General features: G+C 39.9%; 1 protein-coding gene across 1 annotated transcript in view; it reads left to right on the top strand.

Moving 5' to 3' along the window:
- mast1a (microtubule associated serine/threonine kinase 1a) overlaps window positions 1–23,197 on the top strand; it is a 70,183-nt gene continuing 46,986 nt past the window's right edge. Inside the window, exons 1-2 of the mRNA XM_086033646.1 lie at window positions 1–591; window positions 15,164–15,195. Coding sequence (XP_085889772.1) covers window positions 553–591; window positions 15,164–15,195 — 71 coding nt within the window. The 5' untranslated portion in view covers window positions 1–552. The remainder of the gene's footprint in view (window positions 592–15,163; window positions 15,196–23,197) is intronic.

The following is a 23,197-nucleotide window of genomic DNA, read 5'->3' as shown; positions in this document are numbered from 1 at the left end:
AGTAGGAAGCGGTTGTTGTGGCGGAGCTGAGGATGGAGTAGAGGAGGCAGTGGAAGTGGAGAAACACGATGACACAAAGCCGCGTGCGTGTGAGGGGCGCTCGGACACATCCCTTGTGCTTGGATGGTGCTTTCATGCGGATCTGAAAGCTACCGCAACGGCGTCGCCTTTATGTGAGCGATTACAGCGCTGTGCCGTTGATCGGGCGTGATGATGGCGATGCGTTTACCGAACTCCTGCACGGTGTCACCACTCCCGTGGATTTCTGGACCCAACACCGGAGGGGCTTATTTCACGAGTGTGTGTGTGTTTGTCACTTCCTCGCTGTTTAACGTTTGACTTGCAGTGAATTGATTCAAGCCCGTGATACTCTTTGTCATCGTGATATTCACTACATCGCCGGTAAATGATGTCCACTCAGGCTTCGATTTTTAGCTAAATTGATTCGAGGCGCGTGCTGGGGGGGAAAGTCGCGTGACATCGTGGCGTCGTCTTGTGAACTCGTTTAAGAAAAACTACAGGGGGCCGAGGCACCCTCCAAGAGGCATCACCATGGACGACTCTGGCATCATTCGAAGAAGGAGGCTCCAGGTAGGAACTGTTTTCTTTGTTAGTTCACGTTCAACCTCTTCACGTCATTTTTTCTACTGTACTATACAATATTGAGTGTGTGTGTGTTTTAACAACCCACGCGGTTAGTAGCAACCTTAAAACAAAAAACACCAACAATGCTTACATTTGATCTAATTTATGTCCACAATATATTGTATTAGACCTTCACATTGATATGCTCCACAAAACAAATTGAGGGAAGATATCAGAAAACAGCCTACCCATCTGACTTACACTTTTTTTTACACAGTGGCCTATTTCCTGTCACCCATTTTATAATACAGTAGTTCAGCTTTTATTCAAAGTAAAGAATTAAGTCAATTGGAAAGTCAGTAAAAATATGACAATTTTCTGTAATTTCTGTACAATTTAGTAGCCTACAAGTTGGTGTACTTGCCAATTTTTAACACCTTTTCAATTTTTAAAGCGTGCAAGACCGCCCACATGACGTGGCAAGAAATTAGCATGTGTGTTTACTACTCTTATAGTATGTTGTGTATGCAAGATGACCAATACAGCACTCTATACCATAACCATATGTCCAATGACAATTGCTGACTTGGTGGTAAGGGAAGCAAAATGCTCAAATTTGGCCCTATTATAGGTACTTGTGGAGTGTGGGCCCTGTTTTAGCTAACCAATTAGCTAGCTACTATTAAAGTCATTGATGCACTTTGTTACAATACTTGTAAAAACATCACTCACAGTTGCATGGAAAAAAAAAATACTCTGTCCCTTTGGTGGACATTGGAGTTGCTAAAAATGTATCAACGTATTTGTGTGGAAGTTAGCATGTGACATCGTTTTAGCTAACCATTGCCACACAATTGAATCATTATATCATCCCATAAAACAACCCATTTCACTTGCTAGCCACAATGCCCTCAGTGGGCTATTAAATTTGTTCCCCCTTTTTTTGTTCTCCAAATTACCGTAACCACTATGCTTGTTGATAGCTCATTGACATGCACATCTAATTTGTTCGCATGAGTCACATTTTACAGTACCAAGTCAAGTTTATTTATATAACCCTAATCACAAGAAACTCTCGAAGGGTTTCACAGGCCCACACTTCACCAAAAGTCAACGGCAGATTACAACTTTGGTAAGATTCAATACACCCCCGGGGGGTTGACAGGTATGAACATGTTCATACATGTTCATGTTATTTTGGGGCGAATTGTGCAAGCACGTGATGTAGTTTTATCTTATCGCATTATGACACATTGCATCATTAATGGTTTCTAATACAGCCGCATGGCTTCAGCTGCTTAGTACCGCACAACAAAATGGCCATCGGCCACCCTTGTTTGCGGTGAAGATCAATTTACTAACACGTCCGTTACCCAAGTTGTGACCGAAGGCAGCGCTGTCGAGCAGAGTGGGCGCCAAAGCTTTGGTACGAGTTTCAGATGTACATTAAGCCGACTTGAGCCTTGAGCGCTAAAAGCAGCTTAGTCCACATCTTGTGAATGAAGTAGGTTAGTCGGCATCGTGTACACTGGTGACTGGCAGCAAACGCCACCGTGAGATACCTTCAAGGTTTTCCTCTGCCGTGAAATTAATCTAGTAAAGCAGCACAGGCCCACGGTGCACAACTACTGACTGCCACTTAGCTGCCTCAACATGTATTAATTCACAATTAAAGCACTCGACTGCGCTTCGCGCCATCTGCTGCACAAGTCTGCTCATCATTTATGAAATATAGACGTGCCGAATCGGAGCACTTCCTGTCCAAATGTTGCCCAGTTGATAATTACTGGGTCTGACTGTAGGTTGGATTAAAGAACACCGAATAAAAATGTACTGACAAATGACGTTAGGTCTCGTTAGCGCACGGATCCCCTGTTTGAAGTTGGCTTGATTTGCGTTATGTCCTCCAGCAGGGTTCTGGAAGATGTTAGACGAGCACATTGAAGCCATCGTACATTTATAACCACAGGATCGTTATTGCAGGAACATAATAATCAGGTTTTTAATGCGTCTCAAGGATGTGGGCAGCCAAGTACCAATGTCAGACGCACACTCGCCCGAGCACTCACATGAATAATACTATGAGAGTTAAGGCATATCATTGCAACAGTTTGTTGAACTATTACAACAATAATTTCTGTGAACAGTCGTAATATCCGAATTTTCTGAGAATAAAATGTGTTAATGTTATGGCAGGATTTTATAAGAACCAAAAAAAAATCAGTTTGCGTGAAGTTGTCATTTCTTGAGACTATCTACATACTAAATAGATCGAATATACTTTATTGGTCTGATAGATACTTAAAGTAGAAGTCAACCCAAACATATTTCTTTTCCAGAATATGTTCTATACAGGCTCACTAGTTGAGACAAGGCATTCTGATAAATACTGCGTTTATGGAATATGAGTTAAGCAGCAAAATCCACCCGTTTTTAGCCATCTATGGGGGTGGCCATTTTGTCACTTCTGTCGACTGAAAATGACATCAGTGTCTCAGGGCTCAGATAACGCCCAATCATGGCCCATTCAGAAAACAGGTGAGCTGTGATTAGTTGTTACTTGAACACTGAGCAGTTGTGATGTCATTTTTAGTCGACAGAAGTGACAAAATGGCCGCCCCCACAGATGACTAAAAACAGGTGGATTAACTCTTATTCCACAAACACAATATTTATCAGAGTGCCTCGTTTCAACTAGTTGGCCTGCATAGCACATAGTCTTGAAAGAAATATGTTTGGGTTGACTTTGGCTTTAAAATGTCAACCTCCATTCAGTTGAGGACTGTTTTGTCACCCCAACAGTTCCTGTATGACTGTATGTGTGGAAAAGTGTATACGCAAGATGCTAGGCGTGCTCTGCTTTTTGGTTTCATGAGCTTGTGCATCTCCTCACTCACTCACTTTTACTGTACTCCGACTGCTGTATGAGTGTGTTGATGCCCATATGTGCGATATGAAATCGACCCACTCCCCCCCGCCACACTCTCCCTTTCCCACTGAAGTGGTCGATATCAATATCGGAGACAGAGGAGGTCTAAATGTTGAGGATGTGGCACAGTTGTCAGGCCCATTAGCGGGACTAATGGTGGCCTAAGAGCGCCGTGCACCCTCGGGGAGGAAGCAGAAGGGCGGCCTAAAAAGCCCAGAGGCCTAGATGGGGGGGCGGCTGGGGGGGGGGGGGGGGGGGAGTATGTATAGCTGTGGGCTCCGGTAGACCCCATTTAAGTGGCTGTTACGATATCAGGATCCCTTCTGAGTGTGGGTCAATGTTAAAGTAAGGAAAGGATAGATTTTTCACATAGCAGATGGGAAGAATTGTGATTTGGGGGTTATGTTTCACATATAGGTTTCATAAAGTGGTCTTTATTACACCTGGTCCTGCCCGTCGAGTCAGTTTGGGGTTTCTCGCTTTATGACGGTCCGAACAAAGCGGTTTCGAGGAATGGTGCGCAATCAACTGAAGCGTAAGAATACGTCAGTAAAATCTTCCTGACTGCACCCACGATGAGCAATAGATCGTAATGTGTTCTCACCGTTCTTATAGTTTGTGCACCACAAGCGTAACAACTGTCTGTCGTAGTACCAAGAATGTCCTGTTGGAGTCAACAGGCTGCCAAGACTGCCGTAAAATACAAAAAAAGAAATGAATAGTAGTAGTCGTAGTAATATATCGTTTTCCGCTTTCTAATTGGCTCTCGTTCCATTTCACGTTGCAATCGTGGAGTCTGTGGCTCGGCACAATTCAGTGTTGACCACGCAGCATCGTAATTATTAAACACGTTTGACATTTACGCCTGTCGACCGTATCTGTTGTCCAAGCAGTTGGAGAGGGAAAATCACTCATTTTAAACACCCCGCAGCTCAGGATAATCGCTCAGGATAATCTTTTGAGAGACATCCGACAATCTGGCCGTTGCTGACTTTGATCGCAGGGGAGGCAAAATGGCCGGATTGTCAATATGTGTACCCCACTTAAGACTAACTTCTCACGTGTCTGGTTTGTGGTTTGTATTTTCCATCTTTAAGATGCTAGTCGTGTTGTTTGGTAGTGCGATGAGACATTTCCATCTCAACTACTGAGGTGAAGGTTATTGTGCCATCAGTTAGGGTAGGTGTCAGGAGCCTGCTTAATACACTGCTCTCTGGCTCACACACGCAATTCACTGTGTGTGCCTCATCGCTGTCAGGGGTATGAAGGACATCATGCGCACACACACACAAACGTACACACTGAGAATAATTTGTCCAATATTTTGTTCTGGGCAGTGTGCCCATTTTGAATATGCTTAAGCACATGGGGATAAGAGTCACTCCAGAAGTGGCAGCCTACTTCTGTCACTCACCGCTGTCGTTCGGCTTCATCAAGACGGACCGTAAACGACACTCGGACATCATCTGTTTGTTTCGAGACATCTTTTTTTTTTTCGGGGGGTCACGAAAAGCAAGTCGAGCTGAGCCGAACTAAGGGGACCGTGCAGTGGAAATGTCAATGCATTTTGATAAAATTGCACCTTTGAGAGTGCCCTTTTATTGCGGGCAATTGAAGGCACACCTGTGCACGAATAATGCTGTCTAATCAGCATCTTAATATGAGGTCCTGACTGATATGGAATTTTTTTGGGGGGGGGATGCCAGGGGCTGAAAAAAACTGATATCCAATGAATTGCCTGGCCGATAGATGATGTATTGGCCGATAAGGTATATGAAATAAGAACATTATGATAGATACTGTATGTGAGCACAAATTCTTATCATACCCAAATGATGATTCATGGCAAAGAAGCAGAACACGACAAAATCAAAATGGAGTATGCAGTCTTGAAGCTGCTAGCAAGGTTCGAAGCTGGTAGCAAGATTTGAATGTAATTATTCAAATTTATGGTCGACAAGGTTCGCATGCAAATATTTACTGAAATCATGACTTCACTATTGCTTTAATATAGGTTAGTAGGTTGGCTCATTTCCACTTATGTACAATTCGCAATGAAACCGAGGACCGCCTCGCCTCTTGATGTTTTTCGTTCGGCAGCAGTATTCTAATGTTTCCATTTTCCAAAACGTTGTAAAGGATAGCAAAATTAGTGAGCTGCACTATGCCCATGTTTGAGCTCTTTTCCATTTGGTTGCCACCAAACTCTTAATGTCCTCCATTGTTGTTTTCATTGTCATGTCTGCATTTAAATTGCGGATAGCTTACCCTGTTTTGCAATATTTGCATAGCCAATGCTTGCTATAGCATCCCATCTACACAATGTGTTGATACAAACACAAGCCACCTTAGGGTTTACCTTTCCAAACTGCGAGCTGAACTTTTCTGCTTGCTCTCAATTCAAGAACAGCCCGTATAAGCCAAAAATTGGTACAATAACATCAGGGTTGTACTTAAAAAAACGGAGAGGTAATAAACGCGAAGGCCGAACATCCTCTGAAGGCTCCGACAAGAGTCAAAGCTTTAAAGTAAATCGTGATGTCTGGTGGACCATTCAAGTGAAGAATACGCAGTGTGACATTTGCCTTGCAATCGGCTGTCACTTTTTTTTGGCAGCAGAAACAGAACAGAAGCTTTGATTCCGCCCAGAGCGCCGGCACAATAGCCTTTTTTCTTCCCTCCAGATTCCAGCTAGTGTTCATTCCCTCCTTGGTTAATATGTTGTAAATTAAGTTTAAAAAAAAAAAACAAATCACACACTTCAGTCTTGTGTCATCTGTAAAGCAGAGAAAGTTGTTAAATATTTGAACGTTTTTGAAGTCTTGCAACATGGCGAGGTGACTGAAGAGCAAATTAATTATTTGTAGTTGTTGCACGGATGCTGTGCATAATGCATTCATTTTCCCAAAGATGTTATTGCGTGCGTCTTTGACTGCAAAATCACACGAAAAAATGTATTTTTTTTCCTTGATTATTTTGTCTAAACTGCAACAAACGGTTCTTTCTCCATGCTCATAACCAGATTCATTTCAATAAAATGTTCATTTGAAACAACAAATGATTGTGCAAGCCTGACTGCATGAGATCGTTGATAGTCACCGTGTCTCAAAAAATTGCCTGTTACTTTTGTCCACGAAAGCAGATAAATATTTCCTTCCTTTATTTTTAACATACCTCCAGAAAATAAAAACACATTTCTGCGCACGACACCCAAGTTTCCACACCACAAGTGTGCAGGATGGACGCTGAGAGCTACTGGAGCTGTAATTTTATAACAGGAGTGGCAAATCAACACAAGCTGAATGCTTCAAAATAGAATACAGTATTATATATTAAAATTAAAAAAAAGACAAATATTTAGAGAAGTATTTTGAACAAACAAAAAAAATATTAGGGAAAATAGTTGATTACAAATACACAAACATTAGAAAACAATGAATACAAAATTAAGAAAAAGGTAAAAATAACTGAAAAACACAAATATTAGAAGAAAAATGTGGGCAAATACAAAATTTTAGTCCTACTAAAATATAAGGAAAATATGTATTTTTTAAGTAAACATATTCAAAATAGACAATAGAAGGGGAAAATGAGACTAGTGGGATATTAGGAAAAATGCAAGACAGAAAATGCAGAATTAATTGAAAATATAACAAAAATATTCGATAGAAAATATAATACACCGAGTGAAGGATAAAAATACTTATAATAAAAAAAAAAAATCATTAAAAAATCATTAGGAGAAGAAAATACAAAAATATTTTTAAATGATACAAAGCAGCAGTAGGCATAATGATGACTAACATTTTGAACGGTAATGCTGTTAACATTTGTAAAGTTATCACTGTAAATCGGTAATCCGCAGAGGTTTTCAGGCCTTATAGCAATGTGAGCTCTGTAACTACCTTAAAATGAAAGCAGCAGAACATTGTGAAACCCTCCTGCAAATTCAATTAAGATTAAAAACGCGACACACTCTAGTGTTGACTTACGGAAGCGTATTGCATTCACTTAGGGGGAAGAAAAAAAAAAAAAAAGGTTTTCTGAGTAATCTTTTGGGGGCCTTTGTTTTTTTTTAATTTTTTGTTTTGGAATCATTTTTTTCTATCACAAAAACTATTCTGAAAAACAGAAAAAAAAATAATCCCGAAAACAGGAACAAAAATTATTCAGGAAAACCAAAAAAATATATATTCAGAAAAACTGAAAAAAAAAAAAACTCTGAAAAACAGAAAAAAAAATATTCAGAAAAACTGAAAAAAAAATACTCTGGAAAAAAATAAAAGGAAAAAAGAGGCCTATTACTCAGAAAAACAAGATTAAAAAAGAAATTCTCAAGTGAATGCAATACGCTTCGACAAATGTTAATCGGAAAAAAAACATCAGCATGTTCTTACAGTAAAACTTGCAAAGACAGAACAAAGTGCTGGTACTTTTCTGCTTCAAGCAGAAGCGGAAGAACACAAGCCTATTACATGTTTTATTACCATTGTAAGACAGAAGTAGTGCGTAGCTCTACCTTTACACAAGCATTTTAAACAAATATAGGCCTTGTTGCGACTCACTATTAAATTGCCGGCTAGTAAATAAACACCTCCGGTTGCCAAATGTACAACTGTCATATTTGAGAGTTTTCTTGCAATTGGCATCAAATAATACCAGCTTGGTAAAACCGTACAGCCCTTGTTTGCATCTTCTTGCTAAGTGTGATTTCATTTGATTTATTGAGGGTCTTGTTTTCTTCTGAGACATAAATTGCAGGGACATGAGAAGGCTGAATCGTAACGACTGCGATTCCAGGCAAATGTGCAGAAAGAGTCAAATAAACAAGGTTGTTCACAGTCAGGTTGTCATTTTTGCATCATTCTGAACGCTAGTTGGACTGAATACAAAATAACTGAGCATGTCCATCTCGGAGCTCATAAAACTATTTTTGAGTTCACGTGTCCGTCCTAATCACAGACCGTGAAAGATATTTAACATTCCCTGACAATATAACTTTTTTCTTAACACAGCCATGCAAAGCAAATAGTAATATCTCCAAATGTCATTATTTTTTCCTTTTATTCCCAGAAAATAGAACTGCAGCTATCCAATATTTTTGTTTTCAGATATGCTACTGAAAATTCTATTCAATAATTGGGTTTTCGGGTAAAATAAATAAATATGTATTATTGCTTGGTTAAAGAGGAAAGTCAACCCAAACATATTTTTTTCAAAAATATATTCTATGCAGGCCCGCTAGTCCAAACACGGCATTCTGATTAATATTGCCTTTGCGGAATATGAGAAATACACACGTTTTTAGCTAGCTCAGGGGCGGTCATTTTTTCACTTTGTCGACTGAAGATGACATCAAAGTTTCCCAGGGCTCAGATAACGAGCAATCATGGCTCAGCTTCAGAAAACAGGTGATGTCATCTTCAGTCGGCAGAAGTGGCAAAATGGCTGCCCCCTGAGATGGTTAAAAATGAGTGCATTTTGCTGCTTAACTTATATTCCACAAACACAATATTAATAAGACTGCCATATTTCAACTAGTGGGCCTGCATAGAACATATTTTGGGTAAAAAAAATGTTTGGGTTGACTTCCCTTTAAAGAACAATTACGATTGCACAAGAGAAAATAACACAGTTCACTTAACTCAATTTAATAATTGTGGGTTGTCAATCAACTCCAATACAATACAATACAATACAATATTATAGTGTGATTATTTTCCCTATTAAAAAAAGTTTCGGTTCTTTTGGGAGAGGTTGGAACGTATCAATCGCATCACTGCAAGCACATTGTCCCATTTGTGTACAGTTTTTTTTTTGTTTTTTTTCCTCTCTTTTTGCTCACTTCAAGATCCATTTTACAAGAATAGCTGACATTACACTCGGACTTGCCAAGGTTGTCGTAGTCCTGTGATCTGAAAAGAGAATAAACAACACGGCAACAACACGTAGCGTAACTGCCTACTGGGCGCACATAAAGAGGGAGCAGGTGTTGGGGTTTTATCCATTAGCTACCCCTTGACACCCCATATCTAAACACACATGCTCACACACGCGCTAGCACATGCTGTCTGAGTCACTCTGGCCAAGCTTACTTCCTCTTGATGATGTAATTCATTAGCCATCCCGGGAAAAGCGCCCCGCGATGGGTGAAGTCATTCTTCATTTAAAAAAATATATGCGGTCACAATCCCGCAAGAGCACCATCACACAGGTGCCGACGTCCCATCTGCCACCACTTGTGATGGTGTTTGTTTTATTTAAAATAAAACGATGGAACTATTTATTTGTATGTATCCCGTGGCGTTCCCTAACATAGAGGTACTTATCTGTTGTGAGGAATACAAAGGAAGTAACGAGTGTTAACATGAGAGGCGTCCTGGCTTGTCCGCCAAGATTACAAAAAGTAGGCAATCCACGGTTGTCATGGCAATGACTCCAAGCGACTTTGACGCTGTGATATGACATATTGTTGTTTTAAAAACACATGCTAGCAACGTACAAGATAAGATCACTTCATGATTTATATTTTTTGTGCATTCAAATGAAGATATTCACTCCATATTGTCTTTCATTTTGGAACGTGTTGACAGAGCTGCTATTCTTATTACAAGATTGCGTCATAGAAATGACGTTGAAGGTCAAATGTCTACAAATTGATCTGCCGGCGTCAACATAATTGACATTTGTCCGCAAGCCTTCAGGCTGATAGACATGCCCTTATTCATTTTTGATTTCTTTCAGTGTTTTTTTTTGTTTTGTTTTTGTTTCATGGAGTCATCATTTCAATTTAATGATGGAGAGGAAATCACTAGCTAAAAAAAAAAAAAAATAGCTGAGCCAAACAATCACCAATCATTCAGTGGTAGATGTCGCAATCTTTTTTTGTTTTTTTTTGGTTAATAATAAAATGCATGCAAATGTAGTTTCTAGTTTCTGATATTATGGATCTTTCTTTAAACAGAAGCGCCCACAGCATTTGTGTGATCAATAATAAAGAGTTACGTGTTTTGCTGAGCATTAATTTTGGGGAGAAATTGTTCCAAAGTCCAAACAAATGATTGAAATTGACCCGAAGCAGAATTTGTTCAACCTAGAGGTTCCACTTTATATATTGGTAGTGTTCCAAATAACCGTACGCCACCACTACTTATATAACTGTATAGTTGAACTGTATATTTATTGATTTTACATATTTGTATTTCCAGTTGCAAACTTATAGTATGTAAACTGTCCTTTTAAAGCATTGTCTGCACAGTTAGTACAGAGTTGGACCCTGGAACAGGTTTTATTTTGATGACTTTTTGAGTGGGAGGGCGGGATCTTTGAACGTTATTATCGTTTTCGTAATGCTTCCATGTGTAAAAAAAAAAAAAAAAGGCAGATTTGAAAAGTGCCAATATCGTCCGATAAACAAACCCCTCCACCTTAATGTTGCCTTACTGCTTTGAATGTCCTCTTATGTAACTTCCAGAGCCTATCTTGTCCTTCTCATGTTCTTTTCTTATCACCTCTTGTTGAGGCTTCGCATGGAGTTAGCGCATGTTTCCACGCGGTCAAATTCCAAAATGTATGACCTCGGAATCGTTCATTTTCGAGGTGCATTTATAATGACGCCATAATTGTTAAAGTAGTCCATTATATTAAAACAGGCAGCGCTGTTAGATTGCGTTGAGCACGTCGGCTTCACAGATAAGAGGTGCCGGCTTTGAAGCTCAACTCGGGTCGTGCTGTGTTTTACTGTATGCTTGTGTGGGTTTTCTCCTGTACTATGGCTTCCTCGTACATCCCAAAAACATGCATGTTAGGTTCACTGACTCTAAATCAGGGCGGGCAAAGTATTGCCACATATGACCCACTCCGTTCTTTAATCCAAGACCCAGACCGTTTACATTATAAAAAGTCCTCTAGTATTTGTTGCATTACTTTGGTAGTTTTTTTTTTGTTGGTATTTTTATTCTTGTCTCTCAGGTTGGTTAAAGAGGAAGTAACCCCCACAAAATTTTCTTTTCAATAACATGCTGTATGCGCACCCACTAGTCTGAACACGGCTTTCTACAATTGCGTTTGTGGAATATTAGTTAAGAAGCCAAATCCAACGTTTTTATCCATCTCAGGGGCGGCTATTTTGTCACTTGCTGTCGACTGAAAATGACAACACAGTTGCTCAGGGCTCAACCAATCACGACTCAGCTGTCTTCTGATCCGTATTCCACAAACACAATATTAGTCAGAATAGGAAGTTTAGACTAATGCGGGCGGAATAGAAAATATTGTAAAGAAAATTTTGGGGTTGACTTCCTCTTTAATTTATTATGAATAATGCAATTTAAAAAGAGAGGATTTTAATGCACATTCACATTTTTTTTGTAACCTAGCATATTGTCTTTGGTGAGATTTGATCTTTACAGTTGGTACAATTTTCGCTAAACTGATTTAAAGTGGAAGTCAACCCAAACAAGGCATTCTGATAAATATTGCATTTGTTGAATAAGAGTTAATCCACTCGTTTTTAGCCATCTCTGGGGGCGGCCATTTTGTCACTTCCTGCCACACATCACAGTGTCTCAGGGTTCAGTTAACGACCAATCACGGCTGACCTGTTTTCTGAAGCTGAGCGGTGATTGGTCGTTACGTGAGCCCTGGGTAGTTGTGATGTCATTTTCAGTCGAGAGAAGTGACAAAATGGCCGTCCCCTGAGAAGGCTAAAAACGGGTGGATTAACTCTTATTCCACAAACGCAATATTTATCAGAATGCCTTTTTTCAACGAGTGGGACTACACAGAACATATTCTGGAAAAAAATATGTTTGGGTTGACTTCCCCCTATGTAGATATTCTCCAAAAATGACAACTACACGCAAATTGATTTTTTTTTTGTTCTTAATTCAGATATTACCACATTTTACTCTCTGAAAATTCAGAGATTATGACTGTTCACAGAAATGATCCTGGTTAGAATGTTTTATCACATGATGTATGACATGATGAGGATGAAGCTCCTTCCAAATAAAATCTTGGAAAAGGTGAAGAATGTGACTTTTTTTTTTTTTTTTTTGCGTTACCCCCAGCCTTAGATGATAATCATCTTTTCGGCGCGCAGTCTTTATCTTTGCAAAGTCTTTCTGATTGCAATGTTTATTAATGATTCCTTCAGACTGCTGTTATTTAAGATCAAGGAGTAGGCAGAGGCGTGGATGCTGTCTCGCGGTGCCAAACTAAAACTGGTTGGGTTCGGTTTTGCAGGCGCGCGCTGAGATTGTTTTGATGTGAGAGCTCCAGCTGTCAAGTCATGTTTCATCAGCTCGCCTTTGTTGCTGTTTTTTGGGACGCTTATGTTTGTATTACAAAGACAAAGGCTTTGACGCAGAGAAGGGAAATGAATTGAGGGCAGCCCAAATGATTACACAGAAAGAGTATTTACTTTTGGGACGTCATTAGTTGTCTCACAGTTGTTGATTTTCAACATCTGACCTTAACGTTGTTAGTGGGAGCAGACTCATTGGATAATCCGACAAGAGATATGTAAGACAATCTCTCCAACACTGAGTCTAACAGACTCAAATTGGCGAGGGATGGCGCAACAAGCACAGTGGAGAGGGTGCGTCACACTTGATCTTAATCGCATCAGCGTCCCTCTGCTGTGTCCCGTCGTCATAAAATGAGCAGAAACCGTTTTAAAATTGACTTTAGCTTGACTCGACCTGCCGTTTCCTGTCACTCAGAAAGCCCCCCCGAGCAATGATGAGATCGGCTGTTGCGACGCTCATTGGATTAGTGGTGTAATGACAAACCTGGCCACGGCCGATGCGCATTCAACATTACAACCGAGATGAGTTTACTTTTATTTGAAATGGCGATTTGCTTAGCGGGGCAATCGTCCTTGTCTGAAAATGTCTAGTTGACCAGTTTTATGAATAGATGTGAGAAAAAGAAACGGAATATCATAATGTCTAAAGCTGGTGTTCAAAATCACTCCCAAACCATTATATAGTGCCCTATATAGTAAGTTCGACATTTTATAACGCTTTGGTAGTTCGACTGCGTAATGAATATCGGTTGGACATAAAAATCTACACACCCCTGCTCCATTGCCAGTTTTTTTGTGGCGTATAAAAACGAGTCCAAGATAAATAATAATTTCAATATACATGAATAACTTGGATAACTTAATGAGGAGACATCAAGGCAGGAAGTGAAGGTTTAAAAAGAGACAAAACTTACTACAAAAGAAAAGCACTCGTGAAAATATTGAAGGTATGACTGAAAACTGAGCACTTACCATAAACAACGACGCATCACACAGTCTTCCGCCTGCATTCCATGTTTGGTTCAATAAGGACAGAAAAAAAAAAAAAGACTATCGGTGTGAATGTGAGTTTGAGTAGTTGTTTTTGTCTGTATGTGCCCTGTGATTGGCTATTGGCCAGGAAGTCAGATGGGATAGGCTTCAGCCAAAATCATCACTTTTCAGGAGAGCCCAAAAATGGCAAGTTTGTTCAACCATTTGCATTTCATCGCGAAAGAGAGCAAGCCATTTTCAACATTTTAGATTGGTCAATAATATGTTAAAGTAACACCCACGCGTACGGACTGACCAAAGGTATAAATTAATTTTTTTTATCTTTATGAAATTCACCAAAATGTGACTTATGAGGTTTTGGCCCGACGCCAACGCCACGCAGCATATGCACAAGATTTTTTTAATGTGTTCTATCAGGACTTAATTCTCTGTCCTAAATATGGATGACACAATATCAGCAATATCGTAATATCACGATACTAAAATTGCCACAATGAATCGTCGTCATCATGTCACGATATTAATAGCAGCAAATCTGTTTTAAAGCCCAATTTTTTTTCCTTTTGTGCAGTTCCAGCACCCTCTAGTGGTTAGTTTATTAGTGCAGTTTAATTTGATGAACCTATGTTTAAGACGCACGCTAATCGCCAATAGGAGCGCATGACTGACCAAGCCTATTTCTTTGTGAATGCTGTTATTATGTACAAAAACAGAATATTGTGCTGTTTTTTTTAAAAACAATTGTTTTTTTTTTTAAATATGAGCTCTCTTTTTTCTTTTTTTTTTTTTTAACAATGTCATGAGCTTTTCTACAGTATCGTGAGCTTTTTATACATCGCCAACCTCCCCACAATATATCGCCATAAGTATCGTATTGTGAGGTTCATATCGTGATGTTATCGTAGCGTGACATTTTGGATATCGTGACATCCCTTGTTCTAAACCTTTTGGGTTTTTTTTGCATTCTAAATGAATTGTGAATTTTGCAGGTGTCGTAATAGGCTCGTTTATGAAAGTTTTGTCTCGATGCAAACACGAGGGGATGAACACTTTCATGTAAAAATAGTTCAATTGAGAACCTCCCTCATTTTTCAGAAAGTTAAATATGACACTATAAGGTATGGTAATTATGTCGCTATAATTGCTTGAAACCACTTCAGTCTGTAAATGAGCTGCTGCTCTATTTGAATAAATGAATGCGGTATTTTTTATGGACTCATTAGCACACTTAAAGTTTCAATCATGCCTATGTCGCCGGTAGCATTTTTTATCTATGGTAGCACACTGATTACCGCGGTTTGAAAAATCTAATGTGCATCTCTTTTTTTTTTTCTCTTTGTTGCCAGAAGGATCTTCCACTGCCACGGAAAAGTAGCAGGTAGGTTCTTGTTTTGTATGCTATATATATATATATATATATATATATATATATATATATATATATATATATATATATATATATATATATATATATATATATGTATATATATATATATATATATATATATATATGTATATGTTTATATACATATATGTTTTGTATATATAAATATATGTTTTGTATGCTATATATATATATATATATATATTTTTTTTTTTTTTAAATTTATTTGTTTTTTAATTGCACAAGATGATTCTACTTATTATTATATTTCACTTGCCATTTTCTGCATTGCATGGATAGTTTTAAAAAGGCAATTCAAGAACAAACAAACTGGAGGAGGGATGGTCTTCTTTATTTAGATGTCATTGAATGAAGGACCACAAGGACCCTCAGGCACTTGAGACCCTGATGTGGAATTTGAGTCTTAAAAAGGCGTTCATTATTCCATGTGTCTGTCATTTTTTATACCTATACTCGTTTAACTTGCAGATATCACGGCGTAATTTAATATAAGAGTTGATGGGCCTGATAAAATAGAAGCACAGACGTAGGATAAATATGGATAATCCTTGTGATTTTTCTTCAGAATCACTAATCAGCACATCCGACATTTTTGCAGTTTAAATCTCCCAATTATTTAAACTCCAAACACCTTTATGATAATCGTTTAGAGCCAAAGACAGAGAGAAAGCAAAATTGTTGAAATTTGAAAAGCAGTGAGGGAGACGTGTTTCATTGCAGTGCACACTGTTTTTTTTAATGAAAGGATTAAGGAACTTTCCCTCGAAATGTCACATTTAAAGCTAGAGATTAACATTCGACGACAGCTTCGGCAAAGCCGGATAACAGTGATAGAGATGTCGTCCCCACACAGGTGGATTTTGTCTTGTGAATTCCGAGCTCCTCGCAATCCTTTTCTGCTCCATTTACAAACAAAAATGATCCTGACGAGGCTGATTAAAATGCCTCCGAAAGACACACGGGAAAACTGAGGATGAAAATAGTCAAGCCGAACCTCCAAAGTCGAACGTGTTAAAGTTGCGCGATTTGGAGATGAAGTTCAGTTTGCTTTGAAAGATCACACGTATCAAAAACGCCAGATAAAACTTGACGGTCGAACCATCGTCTTCACGAGATTGAACATGCTAACATTGACTGCATGTGTGTTTGCTTTTTTATCATGACTTTGTAATGTCCACAGTTGATCTAAAAGTCGCCACCCCGCCCCTGTTTGAATGCCAGGTATTTGTGATGTACAAAAATGAGAGCAAGATCATTAAAAAAAAAAAAATTCCACCATTAATGTCACCTATAATCTGTGCTACTGAATTGAAAAAAATATCATGAGGGGAAGTAAAAATAGGCAACTAAGCTAATGTGGTTGCAAAAGTGTGCACACCATTATATAACTTGAGATGTGACTGTGTATTAGCAAATCATATTCAAACCCATGCTAGATGGGAGTCAGCACACACGCCACGATTACAAAATTGGCATAATCGTAAAAAACAATTATTAATATGCATTTATATCCAACGCACTGTATTTGTTTACACAAGGAAATCTTACTTGAATCCCTACATTTGCACCTTTTGTTTTTAAATGTTATAATAACTAATTTGACACATTTTACACATAATTATTAGTGTTTCAAAGACATATAGTTGTCTTTATATTTTTTTACGTTTAAACATTTTCTTGTTTCGTACCAAAAAATAAATGATTGTTTGAATAATCGTGATTTCAATCATTACCAAAATAATCGTGATTAATATTTTTTAGATAATCGAGCAGCCCTAGTTTGAAGTCTCCATTGACCAGTATCACCCGACTCACGAGTTTGCAAGTAAACAAGCAGCTGTGGTTTTTAAACAGCCAATAGTTTATCTGTTGGTGTGTAACACAAATACCGAAAAAAACAGAAAGAAAAAAACATGCATACATCCATATGTCCACCAGAGGCGGAGCTATGGTTGGGCCTGTGCACAGGCCCACCCAGATTGAGAGACTGCCCACCCAGTGAGATTCATGAAAAAAATATACTTTTAATTTTTTGGTAAATTATTATGAAATTGTTTTTGAATTTCTGTTTCATTGTGTTTTTTTTTTTATTGTATTGAATGATAAGAATGTCATAATTGTGGTTGTCTAAGGAAGATCTGAACTTCATATTATTCAGTTTGTCATTTTATTTGAATATACGATGTATCGGCGGATTGTGCTCAGTGAGGGAAATATTCAGGCCCACCCTGGTTTTTCCAGGCCCACCCATTAGCCACACTCTGGCTCCGCCCCTGATGTCCACCCATCTATATGTACACATAATTCAGGAAAGGAATGCCCAGCTCGGTCAACCAGCATCGCGTAACAGATCATGTTCAACTTGAGAAGTTCCGACTGTAATTTTCTAGAACGTGTGCATGTGTCCCTGTCCATGGTCCTGAAATCAATTGTGTAGCCGTCACGCCTCTTTCTACTTCTCGCTGAGCGATAGATTTGAGTTCCCCGCTGCTAGATTGCAGCCTCCAAAATTGAAACCAAATCGACTGCATGTCTTTTGTCTGCTACGAAAAAAAGGAAGACTTGAAAAACAAAACCAGAAGGAGGGAGGAGTGGGGGGGGGGCGGGTTTGGGGGGGAGTGTGGTGGGCGGCAAACCCCCTGAATATGCTTATCATTTGGGTGTGTGGAAATCAATTAAATCTTTCTGGAAATTGTTGTAGCCCACAGTCATGAATACATTTTATTACTGCTCCCTTGTCTTCCGTCCGCTTATCATATAAACTTTAGAAGCAATTGAGGATGTGTGACTTTAATGCATGGCTAAATACATTGTGTGTGCGTGTCTTATTTAATTGTCTTAGCATCCCGCGTACGCCTTGAGGGCGGAGTTGCTGTCTGGCAATAGGAGAGCCTGCCGACGGACACACCGAGTAATTACAACCACGCTTCACTTTTAACTGCCTGATTGTTGCGCCTCTGTGTGTGCGCGCGTCCTTGGCCCGCCGTGTTTTGCCCGTGGCCTTCGACTTGCAGCGTATGTCGCAGCGGGAGATGAGGAGAAAAAAAGCTTACCGGGGTCATCCGATGGGTGGAGCTCAAGTGTCATTGCTAGCGAGGGAGCTACAGATATGCAATTATCTAGCTGGGGAAAAAAATCCGTCTTCATCATATCATGGCGCCCGGCCCTCTCTATGACCGCCCCTCCCTATATCGCCGTCATCCGCCTTCATTTCTTCGCCACCATGTATATTTCATCCATTCCTACTCCTACATTAGAGACGACATCCATTATTCAATTAGTCCACTCGGCAGCACTGTGTAACTGTCGACCCGCATCAGCTTTAACGTTTGCTGGGTTTGTTTAAGCTCGGAATTTGGGAGGCAGCGCAGTGTGGTTGTGTGTGCGTGTGTGTGTGTATACACTTCACACACTCACGTAATAATGATGCCTCCCTTAGTGGCACACTGCTGAGCCGCTCCTGTGACATGTATGACAGATGATAGCAGAGCTCATCCAATCTGACATTTTACCGAGGGGCTGGGTGCATTATTAGCGGAACGTTGTTTTCTTTTAACCCGGTGTTAAGGAAAAATACTCAACTCAGCTCATTTATTTATAGTTTTGTTTGTGCGTGTGCATGTGTGTGTGTGTTTTATTGCTCTAAAGCTCTCCCTATAGTTCTGGTGTCAAATTTACTTACTTTGAAATCAACAGTGATTAAAGTTCAAGTCAACGCAAACATTTTTTTTCAAGAATGTGTTCTATGCAGGCCCACTAGTTGAAACAAGGCATTCTGATAAATATTGCAGCCATTTTGTCTTCTGTCGACTGAAAATGACATCACAACTGCTCACAACGACCAATCAGGGCTCAGATTCAGAAAACAGATGAGCCGTGATTGGTCGTTGTGAGCAGTTGTGATGTCATTTTCGGTCGACAGAAGACAAAATGGCCGCCCCCGGAGATGGCTAAAAACGAGTGCATTTTGCTGCTTAACTTGTATTCCACAAACGCACAATGAACCAGAATGCCGTGTTTCAACGAGTGGGCCTGCTGGGAACATATTCTTCTCAAATAAGTAAAATACTGACTCGTGTTTCATTCCTTGTGCCAGCAAGTCAAATTGTGCACAATAACACATGCGTCCCCAATGAACCCCCAGCACCCCGCCCGCTCCACGCTGTCTGTCCTCAAATTAGTCTCCGCTCGGCTGCTCCGTCACGTCTCCACCTCCCTCCCTCCCGTCTCGCTCTCTCATCTTTTCAATAGTGTTCCTGCCCCCCCCTCCCCAACCCCATTCCCGCCCTCTCTCTTCTCCGTCTGTCGATCTTTCACTCACCCCTCCCTCGCTCCATCTCTTCCCGGCTTGGCGCACACAATCCAGGGGATGCAGCCCTCGCGCTCTCAACTCTTGTCTCTTGCCGCTGCCTCACATCTCCGAATCTCCCTCTCTTGTGATGTGTGTGTGTTGAACTGACATGTGGGCTGTAGCGGTTGCCCCTTGAGTGCCTCCGTGTGAGTGTGTGTGCTTGTGAGCGCGCGTCTACGTGGAGACTCAGCTGCGCTCATGTTCAGCTGCCAACACAGCCTCTGATGCTGGCGACATGTTTCGACGCACAAAAAGGTAACGACGTGTCTGTTTGCTGCTTCGCTCTCGTTAGCATTTAGCTTGTTGCGTGAACCCTGTGTTGTGTGTGTGTGTGTGTGTGGGGGGGGGGGTGTTCTCGTTTTTGGTGTGTGTGTGTGTGTGTGTGTGTGTTTATTTTCGGGTGATATTTCCATTGTCCTTGCCAGCTATGCTATCATGCTGTCTCACAGTTGTCTCCATTTAGCTCCAGCAATGCGTGTGTGTGCGCGTGTGTGTTTTTGTTCTTTTTAACATGCCCGGTTGCCTCTGTGTGATAAATATAACACGGATATACGGACAACAACGATTCATTTGCATCGTAGTCAAGGTGTGTGTGCGGGTTCTTGCTCATTTTCATTTGAGTTTTAAAGAAAGGACTAGGGCGATTAATCTAATTCAAGACAATATAATGTAGAAGAAGGCAATTGTCAAATCGCAAAGGCTGGAATTTTGATAGCGGGGATGTTTAATTTCGGTCGGTCAGTCAGGCTTTATTTTATGTTTTTACATAGTGTCTAAAAAAGTTCAGTGCTTAAGAAGTGCAGTGCACATGTTTACATATCATTGTTTCGTGAAAAGTTGAACTCCTAAAGCCACAAATTTGTTTGCATTTTTGTTGTAATCTGATGTGTGACTTACTGACTTTTGTTTACACCACACTTGTTTGGTTGAATCTTGTCAAGTTGCCGTAGTGAAAAAATCTGGGAGACTGCAAGTCAGCGTTTCGTAAGTAACAACTCTAAATTAAAGAGATGATTTGTGATTCATATTAATGCATGGTTCATTTGCCCTTTTATGAAACCCAAACATTTATGTATAATAAATCTGGTAATGTTTATTGTAATTAAAAAAGAAGCTTAATTTCACATCTTACTTACAGTTGTGAAGGTCAAAGGGAGTGGCCAAGATGGCTAAACAGATCAAGGTGTCCCCACACAGAGGGGAAGATTGTACCGTATGTGATAGCGTCGGGTACTTTTATGTTCTTCATAAGTGGCTTGGCCAACGGTATGCGTCCCTGTGCGTGTTTGTGTTACATTATGTGTTGGCGTGTGTGTGAGTGAGAAAGAGCGGTAGCATTATGAAGTAAAGGCATTATTGGCAGTGTCCAGGGAGTGCTTGTATAGTGGGGAGCCAACAGTGGGCAGTGCAGTGCTGAGAGTGCTGTCTGCCTGGCACCAATTCTGGCTTTTTCCTCTCCCTCGACACCACTCACTGTTTTCTTCCCCCTTCTCCCTCTGCCTCTATTGTTGTTGCCTCTCCTCGGCTCGAGAATTTCATTTCTGTCCCTCAAGTCTACCATCTGTCACCTATCGTTCTATTTTCTCGCCTCTCTCATGGATGATGCGCTTGCTAGAGACGATCTACTTTGTGTGTTTGCTGCGGAATGGTAAACATCTCAAAGAGGATGTTTGTCTTTATTACACAAACAGACCCGTTCATTAGGAACATCTGCACAGTCGAAAGCGGGGTACATGCATACTGATTTTTAACATCTTAATCGATTTTTTTTTTTTTCTGTGTGTGAGAGGCCTCAGTCGTGATGAGGATAAAATTAGCTTCTTCACCCTAATTGAACACACCACGTGAACACACTACATACATAAAATACTGTGGTGCCTAAAAATTTGTATCTCAAATAACCTTTCCCCATTAAAATGAATGGAAATTCTATTAATCCATCCCAGCCTCCCCAAAAAACAAGTTTTGTGTTGAATATTATACTTCATAAAAATGTACAGTAATCACATCATTAAAAATAATCAAACAGTTTTTGTCGCACCTTCTCCTTCAATGCACATTGTAGTTCCCATTCTGTTGTGTGCGCCTGAGCCACCTGGGGGCAGTACAAGACATACTGATATACTGTCATGAAGACTCTTCTCCTCTTTCGGCTTCTCAGTACGGCAGTAATATTAGCTATTCTTCGCTGAGGATAACGAATATATGCCGGTGAGTAGGGTAGCAACTATCGAATATTTTGATATTCGGATACCCTACTGAAAATTCTCGAATAATTGAGTATTTTTACTTGGTTGAAGAACAATTATAAATACAGTACACAAAAAAAACACCTTTTCACTTGAACTTCCACTGAACGACCAACTGATTTTCATTTTTGGATAGTTTTTTTTTACTTCAGTTTAAACTGTGTTTAGCAGCGAACTATTTTCCATTCTAGAAACATGAGTGAGATTTTACACAAATCTCTCCCGATTTTGGTCTATGACACCAAGTGACGTCAGAACCACAGTAGCGATTTTATTGACTTTAAAAGCACATTTGAGTAAGCCTGATTTGTTCAAAAGTGATCATTGGGAACAGCAACTGTGTCAGGCTGTCGGCATCAAAGTGTGCAGAGTCATTTTTGTCTATTAACTAATTCGCTACCATTGATGAATTTACTCGTCTTTTCATAGTGCAGCCATTCAATCTCAGGAGCTTATTTATATTTTTTTCCACATTTTTTCAAACATTAAGGTAAAAGAGGGTCTGAAAATGTCTGCCAGTGAATGAGTTAAACTGCCTTTGAAAAGTAATCTGACGGCTCTTGCCAGCCTCTAAGGGGCACTTGCTTAGTAGCTAGCTCCTAGTCGCTAACGCTTTAGCCGCCGCTAAACTCTGGCAACAGGCGCCGTATAATATAATGTCAGCTAATTCAAGTGGGAGTCAACCCAAAAAATGTCTTTACAATTTTTTGATTAATATAGTGTTTGTGGAATATGAATCAAGCAGCATAATCCACCTGTTTGTATCCATCTCAGGGGGCGGCCATTTTACCACTTGCTTTCGACTGAAAATGACACCACAGTTGCTCAGTGATCAGGTAGCAGCCAATCACGGCTCAACTTACGAACGTCACGTATTTACAAGGTAATTTTAAACTTGACAAAAAGAATAGTCTTCGAGAATAAAATGTTCAACGTGCAATCGTGAACGTGAAATCAATGAATAATCGTTTTCATACAAAATCATGATTTCAGTCTTAATCAAAATAATGGTGATCATTATTTTTTCCAGAATGATCCAGCCCGAGTATTTCTTTAGCCTGCATTTGAATCGGAGTGTATTTTTGTGTTTTTTTTTTTTTTTTTTTAAAACAGTGCTTAGGTGTACCTAAAGTTGTGGCCACTGAATGTGTAAAAGAATAATGTTCCTGATGAGCTGCTTAAGCTTCTCTAGCGAATGCATCATGAAGACGAGAAGAGAGGTAATGGCGACAGATGGTGGACTTCGGGGACAGAATTATGTAGGAGAGGAAACAACATTGGAAGGGTAGGGTGCAGTCTAACGTAGGGGGGAAACTATAACGAGACACGTTAAGCTAGTAGGGAAATGAGGAACCGAGACCCCTGCACAGCTCAT

This window comes from Filicampus tigris, chromosome 6, assembly GCF_054856515.1.
Source record: "Filicampus tigris isolate MCC_2025a chromosome 6, RoL_Ftig_1.0, whole genome shotgun sequence".
Classification (NCBI taxonomy): Eukaryota; Metazoa; Chordata; class Actinopteri; order Syngnathiformes; family Syngnathidae; genus Filicampus; species Filicampus tigris.
This window is presented reverse-complemented; position numbering and strand designations above follow the sequence as displayed.